Here is a 15,478-nt window from a genome sequence, read left to right on the forward strand (position 1 = left end):
GGTTTTCAGAATTAATCCCCACAGGTTTGACCCGATTCGCTTTACACTGGGCTTGGGTTGGTGCGACCAGCCTCGCAATAATACTCCCTGCCTGTTTCTAAATAAGTGTCGCACTTTGTGAATGAAATATAATTAAATTTTTTTTAATTACACGTATTTGATCGGTAGCATTTGAAATAAATAAAATTATTTATAAAATCAATACATTTTTCAATTAATTTTAACTTAAAAGTAAATAAATTTTGCATTAGAATTCTAAAGTGACACTTTTTATTTAACAAGTAAAAAATGCTAGAAAGATACTTAATATGAAACAGAGCGATTACTATTTATCTATCTAAATTTTATACTATTTAATATTTTGTGATTATTTGTATTTTTCTACTTATATATTGTAATTAATTAGTTTCTTCGGTTTGATCGATTTATATACTAAAACCATATGTACTGCAGTTTCTTAGAATTAATATACATTTGGTTTATTCGATATTTACCAAATCTAAACCATTTTCTCTATTTCAGTTTAGATCGGTTTTAATTGATTTGGTCTCACTGGATTGGACACTCCTGTGATAATTAGTAGATTATTTTAGAAAATCTTAAAAATAAAATCATTTTAAATTTTATTATTTCTAAATTCTATTTTAAATATTATACTATATATGTTTAATGTATGTTATAATTTATAAATGTTTAGGTCTCTTTAAAAAAAGGTTAAATCAAGAATACAAAATATGTGTGGTGCTGAAATGGAAGAATCTGTTCCAAGAACTAAGCAGCTCAAGTAGAAGTTTTTTTTTTTTTGTTATTCCACATAAATCAATATATATGTTGTGCAAGAAAAGCTTAGTCTTTTACAAAAAAAAAAAAAAAAAAAAAAAAAGCTTAGTAGAACCCTAACAACTAACAAGGAACAAGTTAGCATGTTGTCAAGTTTTCCCTGCATCCTATTTCATTGTGGTTATAGTTTGATCTCTTAAAACATACATATTGTTAGGTTGAGGTTGCCCTTGGTGACAGAAAAGAAAATGTCAAATTGGAAGGTGGAGATTCTAGTATGAAACAGCTGCCTCCATGGATGAGAATGAATCTGACTTGAGGAACAAAAGGGAGAGATGAGACAGGAGTGGAAGCAAAAGCTGATGCTGTCTCAAAAGGAGCAGTAAAACTTTCTGATGAAAAGCAAGACACAGCCGTCGGAAATGACTATAATAAAGATTTGAAGGTATAGCTTTTGCGTAAAACTTCTTTGTATTTATTTAGATTCACACAGTAGCATCTTGTGGATTGTGTTTCAGTGTTTGGAGAAATATATTGACATTCAGTTGGCTACTACATCCTTCAGATCGTCAGCTTGGTCCCGAAGTGCATACGTGATGTGGAAGATGAAGATGACGATGATGATGAATGCTAAGGGGATCCTGGTGCAGGTCCGGTTTGAGTTTACTATTACATCATTTTCAATTGGCTAACTAATCGATCTTATTACATTAATTTAGTTAGAAGGGACTTAAACCGAGCGTTTTAATCTTCTCAAAATACAGAAAAGGAGAGTTTTCTTTGAATATGCAGATCTTCTACAAGAAGACACTTGTTAAGACATGCTTATTTTTGAAGACTTTTGGACTTCATAGGAGCATAGGACGACCAAAACTTTAGAAAAAGGCCAAGTAAAAAGATCAACACAATATCAGTATCTACAGTAGGCATATAGTATAGTTTGAGAACTTCATCAACATATCAAGTCATCAAACATTAAAAGCCTTGGAATAAAAGAAAGAACCAAACAAAACACAAAATGTCAATTATAAAACCAAATTATAGATAAGTTTCAGGGCATCTGCTATTAAGAGATTGAAGAAACCTCTTCTGCAGATACCATAAGGTTTACATTATATTACCACTCTCCATTTATTTCCTCTGAACCAGTAATCTCTAAACCGATATAGTTAAAATATAATGTGTTTGGAGGGGATTATTAGAAAACATCGGTCAGGTAAATGAGACTACCGGAGGAGAGAATGAAAGGGTGGTTTCTTTAGATTACTTCCACTTCTTGAATTTGCCTCCTCCTCCTCCAAACATACCATGTTTCCCATGCTTTCCATGCTTTCCATGCTTGAACTTGCCTCCATGCTTGCCTCCATGCTTTCCGTGCTTGAATTTACCATGACCATGACCACCATACCCATGAGAGGCATGGCCAACGTGGCCAAATCCTCCGTGGCCAAATCCTCCGTGGCCTGCATGACCGTAAGGGTTGTGTGATGCATGACCAACGTGGTGAGTTCCATAGGCTGCTGCGGCTGCACCAGCTGCACCAGCGATCATACCTCCGAGTCCACCACTAGAGTGTCCTGATGAAACAAAACAAAAATAAAGGTTGTTACATGTTACAAACTTACAATGGAGAACATGCAAAGTAGCAAAATGCAAAGAGAAGAAGACCATAAACTTTGTTCATATGACAATCACAGTCAATATAAACTAAACCTGTTTAGAATTTGCATGAAAAAAACTAGCAACATATAAGAAACTACTATACTTTTACCATTATTGCAACATCTAGCAGGTTGAAACACACAACAAATTACAAGGTTTGCATAGAAAACAGCAACATATACTAGCTATAAGCTATGGTTCCTGATACCATCCAAACGTAACAGGTCGATGATCTAGCAAACTACAAGGACAACCCTTTGCTGTAGCCAATTCAAACATCAACATTTTATAAACTATCTCACCAATTATTAAACCTTCCAAACTTGACACAACATTTGGAAAGCGTGATACAAACAATAAAGGAGAGCACTTCAACAGGGATACTGTTTGTTTTTTTACCTGAGTGGTGAGGAGCAGGATAGCCTGCAGGAGGATAGCCACCGTGACCCGGAGCAGGAGGATAGCCACCAGGTCCAGGAGGGTAAGCACCGGGTGGGTAACCAGCAGGTGGATATCCCCCAGCTGGAGGATACCCTTGTTGTGGAGGGTATCCAGCGGGTGGGTAATGATGTCCACCTCCTGGAAACCCATGAAACCCTTTGTCTTGCTCGTCATGATGCTTGTCTTTACCTCCTCCCATTTTCTTTTTAACTCAGATTATAATAACCTACAAAGAGTTTGAAACCCATCAGGGTCAAAGATCATATAACTTTGGTTCTCTATGGATCACATGTTATCTTGTTATGAACGATATAGATCCAAATACAAAAAGCAGAGATCATTTCAGCGACGAAGAAACTCGATTCGATCATACATAAACGAACAAAAAATACAGTATGTCATCCGATTCGATTGAGCACTTTAAAATACGAACGATCATGTATAAAGAGTACGATTGATTGAGAAAATATTTACCGAGAGGAATTGAGAAGATTGTTTCGGAACGAATTGGAACAGAAGAAGGTGATCGCTTATGTCCGTATATATGGATGGGCGTGCCGCGTCTGCGTCAAGATATTAATTTAATGCGTTACCATTTTTGAATAAGTGTATTTCTTCTATATAGTATTTTTATTGTCTTCTTAGTCCCTAATCATAAAATTGAAACACTTTTAGTCTTCAGATTCAATCGTGTCTAAACTCAAAATCCATAAGTTAATCTTCAATACAATCATTTTATCAAAGTATGAGTGTTGTGATGCGTAGAAAGATCTTTCTTGTTTGGTTTATTTTGGGTTAATTGTGGCTGTAATTGGGTGTTAAATTAACTTTCAAAAGTAAACGGGCTAAAATGAGAATATGTAAAACTAAAAGGAGAAGTGTGATAAATTAATATGTCTACGTCGTGGCAACGCGCAATTGACACGGAGTCCTACGAACATGCTTAAGGAAAGGAAAATATCTTTTCCTGTGATATAGTTTTATTAAAGTGGCGAAAAAGTCTTTATCCTCTAATTCGACAAACTTCCAAAACTATTGGTGGAGAATAAATAAAATGAAGAAAATACCAAACAGTCCTCCACTAATCAGAATTATCTTCTAATTTAGAGCATCCGCAACCGTGTACCCCATTAAAATCCTTAAAAAAATGATTTTTTTATTTTTTTTAACTATTTTTGTTTTCTAGGATTTAAAAAAAAAAATATGTATATATATAACCAATCGCGGACCGTCACATGTCAGTGGGACCCGCGAATAGTTAACAGATTCCACCGAATTGAATCTTTAGCGAAAGAATTTAAGAGCATCAACTTGCACAAAAACCTAAAAATTGTGGACCCCATATAATTTTATAATAATTTTTTTTCAAAGACTCCAACTAAGGATCATTGTTGGATTTGCTCTTATAACTTGTTTATTTTTTTTGGAATCACCGTAGCCTACTGGTTAAGGTTTAAAGTTTTCTACACCCAGGTCTGGATTTCGAACCCCAGACTATGCAATTTTTTGCAGATTACAGGAAATCCAGGTTTCAATCCTGGAGAGAGCGATTTATTAATGCAGAGTACAGAAGAAAAGTTTAGAAGGAATCTTCAACATGGTGCAAGTAAATCTGGTCAGGAATGGATCTTCATATGACGGCTCAGATGATGCAGTTAGAGGTAAATCTTCATAAGACAGGTAGTATTGTCGTTTGTCGAATCGTCTATGTAATTTTTCTCATAAAAGTAATGTAATAAAAATTAGCGTTATAAAAAAAACTTGTTTATTTAACAGATTTGGTTATTCTCCATTTAAAATTGATGATGTAGCATTAAATTTGTATTCTTTTAATAATTTGTAACGACCAGAAATATTGGTCAAGTGGTAAGGGGAAGGGCTTGGGATGTCACCACATTTCAAGTTCGATCCACCTGCCATGCGAAACTAAGTCACATTTTCCTGGTCACCTACACGGATATGGGCTATTGCATTTCGGTCCATTTGAATACCCGGGAGAGGGTCTATCCGTGGACTGCACCTCCCACCCGGGGGTTAGGTCTGTGTCTTTAATAGACCCGGGTTTAACCCTTTTTCGTCAAAAAAAAAAAAAACATTGGTGGTGAATAAAAACGAAGTCATTGCCACGAGAATCGTTGACAAAAAATGCCAAGAGAATCTGGTCCTCCACTATCAGAATTATCTTTTACTTCAAATCTTGTTTATTAACAAATATTGATAATCAGATTATTATTAATGTCTCCTGGATACTAAATTCACGTATAATCTCTATTGTCAGCTTATGTATAGTAGGCCACTAATAGAATCTCATGTCCACTCACTTATAACTCAGCTAGTCAGAGGTAAGTTCAAAGAATCAAACTTCCAATGCATTTCATTTGTCTCCATGTAATGTGTTTGTGGTTATACATGTTACTAATGGTGTAACGTACGTTTCTTTATGCAATGTATGCTTCTCTCTCGCAAACAGGCACAAACCATCCAAAACATGGTATATGGTTTCATGCTCTGCATGGTCACGTTCTCCCACAGTGAATGTATGACTCTTCCCGTCCACCTGAATCACACTTTCACCTGGATACTTCTTTACATTCCTGACTTTCATCATCGATCTAATCCTAGCAAAGCCATCCCACATACCAGCAGCTGCATATATATTCGCCATTTCTACATACGGCGCAGCCGTTTCCGGTTCCAAGTTAAAAAGACAATCAGCCGCTTGCTCAGCCACCTTCACGTTACGGTGGATCTTGCAAGCACTAAGCAGTGCACCCCATATGCCTGCATCGGGTTTACACGACATGCTACGGATGAGTTCTAATGCTTCTTCAAGCTTTCCCTTTCTTCCGAGAAGATCTACCATACAAGAGTAATGCTCTAGTCGAGGGTTGATGTTGTATACTTCTTTCATGGTGAGGAAACACGCCCACCCTTTCTCCAGGGAACCTGAATGAGCACAAGCTTGGAGAACGGCAATGAACGTTATGTGGTTTGGTTTATAATCCAAATCTATCATAGTTTTGAAAAGTTCTAAAGCTTTGAGGAAGACTCCGTTCAATGCATATCCAGCTATCATTGTAGTCCATGTGACGACAGTTTTTTCAGACATGTTATCGAAGATGTCACGAGCTTCGGTTACACTTCCACATTTTGAGTACATATCAATAAGAGCATTGCAAACCATGACGTTGTCTCTCTTGAACCCGTAAGTATCTGCTCTAGCATCTACCCATCTTCCAATCTCTAGCGAACCGAATTTTCCACAACCTGAAATGAGGGAGAGTAAAGTAACTAGATCTGGACTCACTTCTGTTTTTTTCATGGCACGAAACAAGGCCAAAGCTTTATCCATGTCGCCTTTCTCGGTATACCCACTTATCATCACAGTCCAAGAAACACATGTTCTGAAAGGCATGACGTCAAACAAAAGCCTCGCTGAGCTGATATCTCCCGATTTCGAATACATTGAAATTAAGGTATTGATCACTTCTGTATCGTGATCTGTACCAATGCGGATTGCCTGAGAATGAATCAATCTTCCTTGTATTAGTGTCTCCGGGCTCTGACACGATGCTGCTAAATTAATAAATGTGCTCAAATCCGGTTTAAATTCTTCACGCAGCATCAACCGGTAAAGACCAAACGCATGAAACGCTTCACCAAAAACAGCACACGCCTTGAACATTGAGTTCCAAGACACGACAGTTCTGTCACTTCTGTCAATACCTTGGAACACTAACTTTGCTGACTCCAAATCATTACATTTGGCGTAACTAGAAACCCAAGTATTAGCAACTGTAACTTGTACATCTACGCCTAAACGTATCCCAAACCCATGCACAGCCTTCAAAAGCTTCAAGCTTTTCTCAAACGAAGCGGATTGAATCAAGGTCATGACGGTCACTGAATCAGGTGAGATCTCGCCGAGTCTCATCTCACGAAACAGAGAAAACGCCTTATCTGTATAACCTGGTTGACAAAAACCAGAGAGCATCGCGTTCCAAGTGGTGGCGTCTCTCTCAGGCATTTCGTCGAACACCTTGCATGCATAATCCAAACGATTACATTTGACGAACATATCGACCGTCGCGGTCCCAACGAACACGTCAGACCAAAACGTAGACTTTATAACATGGGTATGAACCATCTTAGAGTAGGCGATGTCAGCGAGCTTAGCGCACGCTTTGGCCACAAATGGGAAGGTCAAGTTGTTGGGTTCGAACCCTTGGCGCTTCATTTCTCGGAATAGAAGAAGTGATTCCGCCGGATCATTTCGATTGACTGCTTCTCGTATCTGAACATTCCAAGCGCTAACAGAGGATAATCCAAAACGATTCAACCGGCGGTGAATCAAGGACATGGACTGGACTCTCTCTCTACTCTCCGGTCTCACTCAAACGCCGTCGTATTTGTTAATGCCACATTGCCACTGAGTTGAACCCCAACAATATCCACGTTCCGTCGGATTACTCGGTCTATGATACTATCTATTTATGAATTGAACCAAAATCGGTTCGTATATTGGTTTCTATGGTTAATTTGGTTAGTCTATTTTGGAGGTATTTGGTTCATTTGATTGTAAACTGATCCGAGTTTAAAAAGAATTGTCAATCGGTTCTTAGCTTCAACTGGAAATCAAACCAATAACCAGAAATTTCGGTTTGGTCGGTTAGGTTGCAGCCTTGGCTGTTTTTTTTTAATAATAGACCCACGCGCTTGACACGTGACAGCTTTAATACTTGGATAGTCAACGGAGATTTATTTATTTTAGTCTTGGCTTCATCTGTAAAAAGACAAAGAGAGAGTGGCCGAGTTAATCGGAGAGATGACGGCGGGGATGAAACTGGACGGAGGCGGATCGGTGGCGGAGAGAGACGCCCGGATGGCTCATTGTGCGATGGCGTTCGTACAGCTGTTTAATGGAGGATACCATGTGATTACAAAAGTAGCACTAAACGTTGGAGTAAACCAGCTAGTCTTCTGCGTATGCCGTGATCTTATTGCTCTCTCTATCCTCGCCCCTCTCGCTTACCTCCGCGAAAGGTTTCATCCTTTGTTTTGTCTGATCCGTTGGTATGGATCTGTGTTGACTTAAGCTGATTCTGGGCCGGGGAGGGTTTTTTGTAATGTAAATATTTTTTTGCTATCATCAGACAAGTGAGAGTTTTGTTCTGTTTACCGTCCGTTGTTAGTTGATAAGCTTTGGATACTTTGCGAGTTTTAGATCACTGATCGTTGCGGTTCTATGTTGATCATGTTCTAATACTGTTTAGTATATTTTGTTGGACTCCTTTTGATAACTACATTTGAAATTAGGATCTGGTTTGTCAATCTAAACGCTAGTCTAATTCTGTACATTTCCCCTGATAATCTATCAGGAAATGAATTAATAGAGTGGGAGGGTTTAACTCGTCATCGTTATGCTAGCTCACTCTCTTTAATCAATGATCATTGTTTCTTCTTTTGTGTCTGTAGAAAGATCAGAACTCCAATGAATAGAAGCCTTCTTTTGTCATTCTTCTTTCTGGGCTTAGCGGGGTAAGAGATCATCTCTCACCGGTCCTAATATCTTGTGATCATGTTTACGTCAGACCAAAACATATTACTAATTCCACCTTTGTGATACTCTCACTTTATTAGGATATTTGGAAACCAATTGCTGTTTCTTATCGGTCTTACATACACAAACCCTACTTATGCTGCTGCCATTCAACCATCAATCCCCGTCTTCACCTTTCTCTTGGCTGTAATGATGGGGTCAGTATGATTTTGTTTTCAAAAAGTTGTCTTCTTACATGTGCTTTCACATTTGATTTTTTTTATGTCTCCTACTTTCTGCGCAGTACAGAAAGAGTGAATTTGTTGAGAATAGAAGGTCAAGCTAAGGTCGGAGGAACACTTGTGTGTGTTATGGGTGCCATATCTATGGTTTTATTTCGAGGTCCAGCTTTGCTAGGAGATAAAGATGCAGACTCTGCAATGAACCATGAAATCAACGCTAAAGGTCAACCTGAGACTACTGGGTGGATAGTCTCTATCTTTATCGGTCTTGGGTTTGAGCTATGGCACATTGGTGTTTTGTGCTTGATTGGTAACTGCATGTGTATGGCTGCTTTTCTTGCCATTCAGGTGATTGTTTCAGTTTCTTTGGTTAAGTTTTGACAAACCCGTATGTCGCCCACTAAACTCTGTGCATGTAATGGAAACTCTCCAGGCGCCAGTTTTGAAGAAGTATCCGGCAAATCTTTCAGTTACTGCATTATCATACTTCTTCGGTACAGTACTAATGGTCACAACAGCTTTCTTTATGGTGAATGAACCATTAGATTGGAGACTAACACAATCTGAAGTCCTTGCAGTTATATATGCCGTAAGCTGCATCCAATAATTTTTTTCTTTTTCTTTTGATCTTCTCCTCTTGTGATCAATGACACAACTCATTTGGTTTATCTTCTCTTTAGGGAGTTATCGCGTCAGCACTGAACTATGGACTCTTGACTTGGTCCAACAAGATCATTGGTCCCGCCTTGGTTGCTCTCTACAATCCTCTCCAGCCTGCTGCATCAGCTTTCCTGTCAAGAATCTTTCTCGGTAGCCCTATTTATCTCGGAAGGTGAGACACGTCTCTGGAATCTTCACTTCCAAGATTGATGTTTTAGCTTTTCAACATCTTCTTGATTCACATTGTTTTCACTTTCCAAGATTTTCTAACTCGGTTGCTTTTACTCTGCGCAGCATTGTGGGTGGATTCTTCATCATCTTAGGACTCTATATGGTCACTTGGGCATCATTCAGAGAGCGAAAAACAGCAGTTTCGGAGATTGGGATGGTGTCTCATGGTGCAAGAACCTCAGAGCCTCTGATATATAATGGAACAGTTAGCAGAATAGGACAGTTGTTATCTGGGTTACCCAGTTCCTCTGTGAAATCTACAGACTAAAAAGAATCCATATAAAGTTAAGAATCAGAGAGCAGAACCCATTTCACATAAAGCTTTTAACTTTCTGTTACTTTCATATGTTACTAATATTTTTTTTTCTTATTAATCACAGATTCACTGTTTACTCCAATGCCAAAATCTTTTGTTCTCTGATTGTGAACTAAGTCACACCTAGACCAAGAAAGTAATTAACTCTTATTGAGTTTAGGTCTAACCATATAAATTTAGGTATGAAAATGATATTTTATCTTAACTTTTGAATGATTTTAGCAATGAATAATAATATTCAGTGTGAGATAAACAGACTAGACTATATAATATCGGCTTAAAGTTATAACTTATAATTAGCTTCTGTGTCAAGTAACTTATAAAGTTGACACAGAAACTATCACCTAAACGTGACTTCTTTTTTTAATGTCTAGAGATCGTACATCTTCTAGGGTTAAATTGAAACTATTTTAAATTTATTTTCTTTACGAGAGAAGATCCCTCCCAACGAAAGTTGAACTCATGATTATGGGAAAAAGGTCATTTTACTCCCCAACTTACAAAATGAAGCCAAATAAATCTCAAAATCTTAAGTGATCCATTTAAATCATGAACTTTAAAAAATAAGCCCTTAAATTTTAGTTGACCAGGCTAATTTAAATCCATAGAAAGTCAACAGTTAAATTGCTTAACTTCCGTTAAGTCTTATTACGTATTGTTTAGTAGACACTTTATAACTTAAAAGCCCCCGCAATCTATCACAAGAACCCTAAATCCCTAAACACTTGAAACTTCAAATCGATAATAGTTTTTACCGTCTTAATCCCTAAACAGTTTGAACTTCATGTTTATGTATTCAAGTTGTGCTTTATGTTTGGGAATTTCGGCTTTGCTTATATGTCAGAGACCATCTTCAACTGTGACCGTTTGAACTCATGTTTAAGAATTAAGATACTCGACCATGGTTTTTAACACCTTCATGTTTCTGTGACTGTTATGATTACACATTCATGTTTTTGTCTCTCTAGTGTCTCATCCTTTATGATTCACTTTTTGCAACTCATTTACAATACCAACTCAAGTAGACTTCTTAAAAACGATTACAAACCCATTCCAAATAAAAACATCGAACGAACACAAATATGGTATTTGATTCAAAGTCATTACAAACTTAGTAGATAAGAGAGAACAAAGTACAACATTCCAATACAGAAAAAAAAACTACAACATACCAACAATGTAAGAGAGTGCCACACGGCCCACACCCATGAGCAAATTATACACCAAAAGCCATTGATAATGGCTTTGGAACTTTGAAATTCGACTTTTGCTGACTTTATATTTCCCTCTACTCTTTGACAACACATTTTAACACTTTGATCTCTTTGTTGATATTGCAAATTTCCAATTCATGGAAGAAACCACACATTCACGACATACACCAATAATTCTTACAACATCAAGACAAAGCCAAGATGGCAACATAATTCTCTGAAATTCTAGCTTTCTCCCTCTGGAGAGTTAATGGAGTCACAAGCCTCTGGATTATATTTCGTAATCACGACGAGGAGAAGTTTCAAGTTTTTAGGAATTTAGGGTTCTTATGATAAAACCTGGGGGTTTAATTTCTAAATGTCTACTAAACGATGGGTAATAAAACTTGACAGAAGTTAAATGCATTTAACTGTTGACTTTCTATGGGTTCAAATTAGTCCGGTCAACGAGAATTCAAGTTTTAAATGGCTAATTTTGAAATATTGGAGATTTAAATGGCTCATTTAACAGTTCGGGATTTATTTGGCTTCGTTTTGTAAGTTCGGGATTAAAATGACCTTTTTCCCCATGATTATCCCTTTCTTATCAAAGGAGGAACATTCATATAAATAAATCTTGGCCTGTTTATTACATGAGTGTCATTTCCTATGTGTCATCACCTCATGCACTCTCACTAACTTTTTAAAAAAACCCTTTATGAACTAGAATAATTACAACTAAATGTTATTGGTCATATACATTATACTATATGACTACAATCCGATTTGAAAAAAAAACGGGAATTTATGACAGGTAGAATATTAACTCTTTTGTAAAAGGCAACAAAATAAGTTCGACATCTATCAAATCGTTTTATGAACATTTTTGTTTACGTTAATTATAATGCAATATTTTATGAACATTTTTAAACTAATATCAAATCGTATTATAATGCAACGTTTTATGAACCTTTTTGAAACCGAGTCAACATTTTATGAATATTTTTATGCAACATTTTATGAACATTTTTAAACTAATATCAAATTTCTTTATAATGCAACTAAAGAAACGAGAATAATTTTATGAACAATTTTATGCTTATTTTAGGAACACGTATTATAATCGAACGTTTTATGAACATTTTTGTCAACGTTAATTATAATGCAATATCAACTCTTTTGTAAAAGGCAACATTTTTGTCAACGTTGAAAAAAAAATTATATGTTGCAGATATCAGATATATTTTGATTATTTGGTCAAAATAAAAAGGAAACACAATTGACTTTCAATATACTCGATGCAAACTCGATATTCCAAATTATAACCTACGCTTAATTGGTCAAAATATTAAGGAAACACAATAATATTGTTAACGTATAAAAGGAAACAAAATTCAAAGAATCGAAATACTTACCTTAATCGATAGGGGAATATTTCTGATATATTTTTGGCGTGACCATCACGGATCTTATAATACCTATTTCACGAAAACGCATCACGCAATAACAAAATTAGGTAAGTGGTATATACGGTATTAAAGGAGGAGCATTAATATTGGTTTCTTCGATTGAATTTGGCGTGGAGAGTAAAAACCTATGCTCTGTGTTGATATAAATAGTAGATCTTAACATAATGTTTTAATCATACTAATTGGTAATTAGCGATCTAAACGAAGATGATGTTTAAAACCGGTTCGAACAAGAACGTTTTATGAGAATACGTAAAGAACATTTATTTTAATGTTACTTTCGTGAATACTTTTTATTACACTATATCAAAACCGGTTACTATATATTATATCATATAATCACATAAGATATACTCACGCATGATACATGTATATCAAAACGAGATCCAACGGATGAATATATTAATAAATATATATTAAAAAAAGATGCGAGTAATTGACATAAATATTGATTGACAATAACTCATTAATATAAATATTGTCCGAACATGAAACTGCAAAACATCCGCCAGCCATAGGCATATATTTACTTTGACAATCACTCATCACAATAATTACTATCATAACAGCATAATCATGCCATTAATATTAGCCACAATATACGTCTTTGTATATAATTCATTCTGGTTATAGAACTCCAATCTAGGAATCAAATTCGCAGAATTGCCATATAGGCTTAATACCGTCCTATTTCATATTTTTAAAGTGGTAGCAATATATATACAAGCTTTCCTAAAATAAAAGATATAAAAATACGTATTTTTGATCAAAATTGATTGATTTAAAATTTAATTTAGTTGACCATATTAACTTTTTGTTTCCTTTAATATTCCATGTGATTCGACGAGCAGGGAATAAGGTAAGTTCTCAAAATTTAATATTAATTTGAATTTCGAAAATTATGAGGACGATTAGTTATGTAAACATACCCTAGACCAGCGCATTGCATATATAAATACTAGGCCGTCTCTTTCTCAAAACAAAGTCCTCATCACCGTCTCCTTCTCAAAATTATGAATTTAATTTCTTTTTTATAATTTGTTTCTTTAGTATTTTATTGTTTTATTGTCTATGTTTTTCTTATTTTATATTCATAATTTATATTATGAAGACAATAATTCTATTGCTTATGTTTTGTTTTATCTTAAACTCATAATAAATTTATATAAGTCTTTGCTTACTTTCACAGTTTTTTTAATTCAAATATATTTAAATTACACCGATAAATTAAGAAGTGTAGTTTTAAAGTTATAATCTCTTTAATCCATAATTCCGCGCAGGGCGCGGATTATCATCTAGTTGATTAGATAATCTAAAAGTTTTGCTATGGATCACATTTTAAAATATAGTAGATTTTGACACGCGCTTTGAAAGCGCGGGATTTATTTCTTTTTAAATAAAGATCTTATATAATAAATATGGTCAGTTATAAATATAGTGCAGGATTGATTATACATATTTTGGTTACAAATATTATTAGTTATAAATATGGCAAGCGAATTAATTATGGATCAATAACTTTTTAAAAATGATAGGTTATAAATATAGCAAATGAATTAATTTAAAAAAATCCAAATTAGATAATGGCACTCTCTTGTAAATAGCTACAAAAGGTAAGGGCAGAATCCTATTAGGGATTTTGCTTTAATAGTATAGACTAGATTTTGACCCGCGATTTCAAATCGCGGGATTATTTTCTAAAAAAACTTTAATTTTTGATATTTTAATTTTTGTTGTGTTAATATTTTTATTTTTGGCACATATATACTATAAATTATATTAAATTTTAACTCATTCTAAAGATATACTATGTAAAAAATATATTAATTATTCTCATATTTTTTTTAATTTTGGTATATATATGTTTTCGATGCCATGAATATTATAATAATTTATTTTATATAATATTATGTAATTTATATAATGAAAATAAATTTTTCTAACCCAATAAATTTTCATGTTTATCAATTATTCCAATTACTTCATTTTTATCGAACTGTATTTCAAAATACTAAACAACTGATTTTTTTTTGAAATATCAATACTATGAAAATAGTAATCATTTTATTTAAATAAAATTTATATGGTTTAATTTCCAACTAATTTTATATTATAACCTGAAAAGAAAAATTCATGCTGTAAAATGAGATATGTTAGTGTAAATAAATCCATAAATGATTTAATGTTAAAAACACCTACCTAATAGCAATAATTAATTGCTTATTTATAAACGAACTAAACACTTATTATTTACAAATAATCTAAACAAACTTGTATATTATGTAAACAAAATTATTTTCAAAAGATTTGTTTCCTTATTAAATGAGTGAAATTAATTGAAAAGATCTTTAAAATAAGCAATGGCATGACAATGTAAATAAATTGAAAACTAATGGCAGAATCCTATTAGGGATTTTGCTTTAATAGTATAGATGACTTATATTTTTTGCATATACTAGTTTGAATTCCATTCAATGCATCCTTAACCAACCCTATTGGTTAACTTGCGCGGTTTCGGTTTTGAAAATCTGATTAACTAAATAAGAAAATTGTTATCGTAATGATCTCTGTTTACAGAGTGATTATTGTGGGGTGTATCATTCTCCACTTCTAGCTTGACTCTATTGTAAAACGGATTAAGTTTATACTATTGATTCAATTATATGACGAAACAAGCCTGTCTCGATAATTTTTCATAGCCATAAATGTCTAAGATTCTTTTTGCCGAAATTGTTCACTCACCACGTGAACTTGATTCTCATTTTTAGGACAGACAGAAACTTTATTTAAATCAGTATCAACCGCTGGTTGTAATTTGTAAATAATTGAAACCGTTGGTCTCAAACGAAATGTACATATCAGTGTCACTCTCCTTCGTTTAATGCTTTTGGCCCCTTGATTGCTTTGATTCGACGACTCCCAACTAAATCAATCACACTAATTCA

At 34.6% G+C, this 15,478-nt stretch overlaps 3 protein-coding genes across 3 annotated transcripts; 1 reads left to right on the plus strand and 2 right to left on the minus strand.

The window, feature by feature from the left end:
* Positions 1 to 1,779: 1,779 nt before the first annotated feature.
* LOC125575235 (glycine-rich protein A3-like) lies at positions 1,780 to 3,532 on the minus strand. The gene is made up of 3 exons (XM_048773740.1): positions 3,358 to 3,532; positions 2,842 to 3,109; positions 1,780 to 2,357 (listed from the first exon to the last, which is right to left on the minus strand). The coding sequence occupies exons 2-3, from the start codon at positions 3,080 to 3,082 to the stop codon at positions 2,044 to 2,046; spliced, it is 555 nt and encodes a 184-aa protein (XP_048629697.1). The 5' UTR covers positions 3,083 to 3,109; positions 3,358 to 3,532; the 3' UTR covers positions 1,780 to 2,043.
* A 1,725-nt stretch (positions 3,533 to 5,257) lies between these two features.
* Positions 5,258 to 7,288, minus strand: LOC106422157 (pentatricopeptide repeat-containing protein At4g19191, mitochondrial-like). The gene has a single exon (XM_013862982.3). It carries the CDS (start codon positions 7,241 to 7,243, stop codon positions 5,258 to 5,260), a length of 1,986 nt encoding a protein of 661 aa, XP_013718436.2. The 5' UTR covers positions 7,244 to 7,288.
* Positions 7,289 to 7,670: 382 nt separating this feature from the next.
* Positions 7,671 to 9,950, plus strand: LOC106422158 (WAT1-related protein At4g19185). The gene is made up of 7 exons (XM_048773744.1): positions 7,671 to 7,926; positions 8,359 to 8,421; positions 8,524 to 8,640; positions 8,727 to 9,012; positions 9,098 to 9,253; positions 9,345 to 9,496; positions 9,619 to 9,950. The coding sequence occupies exons 1-7, from the start codon at positions 7,709 to 7,711 to the stop codon at positions 9,821 to 9,823; spliced, it is 1,197 nt and encodes a 398-aa protein (XP_048629701.1). The 5' UTR covers positions 7,671 to 7,708; the 3' UTR covers positions 9,824 to 9,950.
* Positions 9,951 to 15,478: the final 5,528 nt, after the last annotated feature.

This window comes from Brassica napus, unplaced genomic scaffold, assembly GCF_020379485.1.
Source record: "Brassica napus cultivar Da-Ae unplaced genomic scaffold, Da-Ae ScsIHWf_2632;HRSCAF=3384, whole genome shotgun sequence".
Taxonomy (NCBI): domain Eukaryota; kingdom Viridiplantae; phylum Streptophyta; class Magnoliopsida; order Brassicales; family Brassicaceae; genus Brassica; species Brassica napus.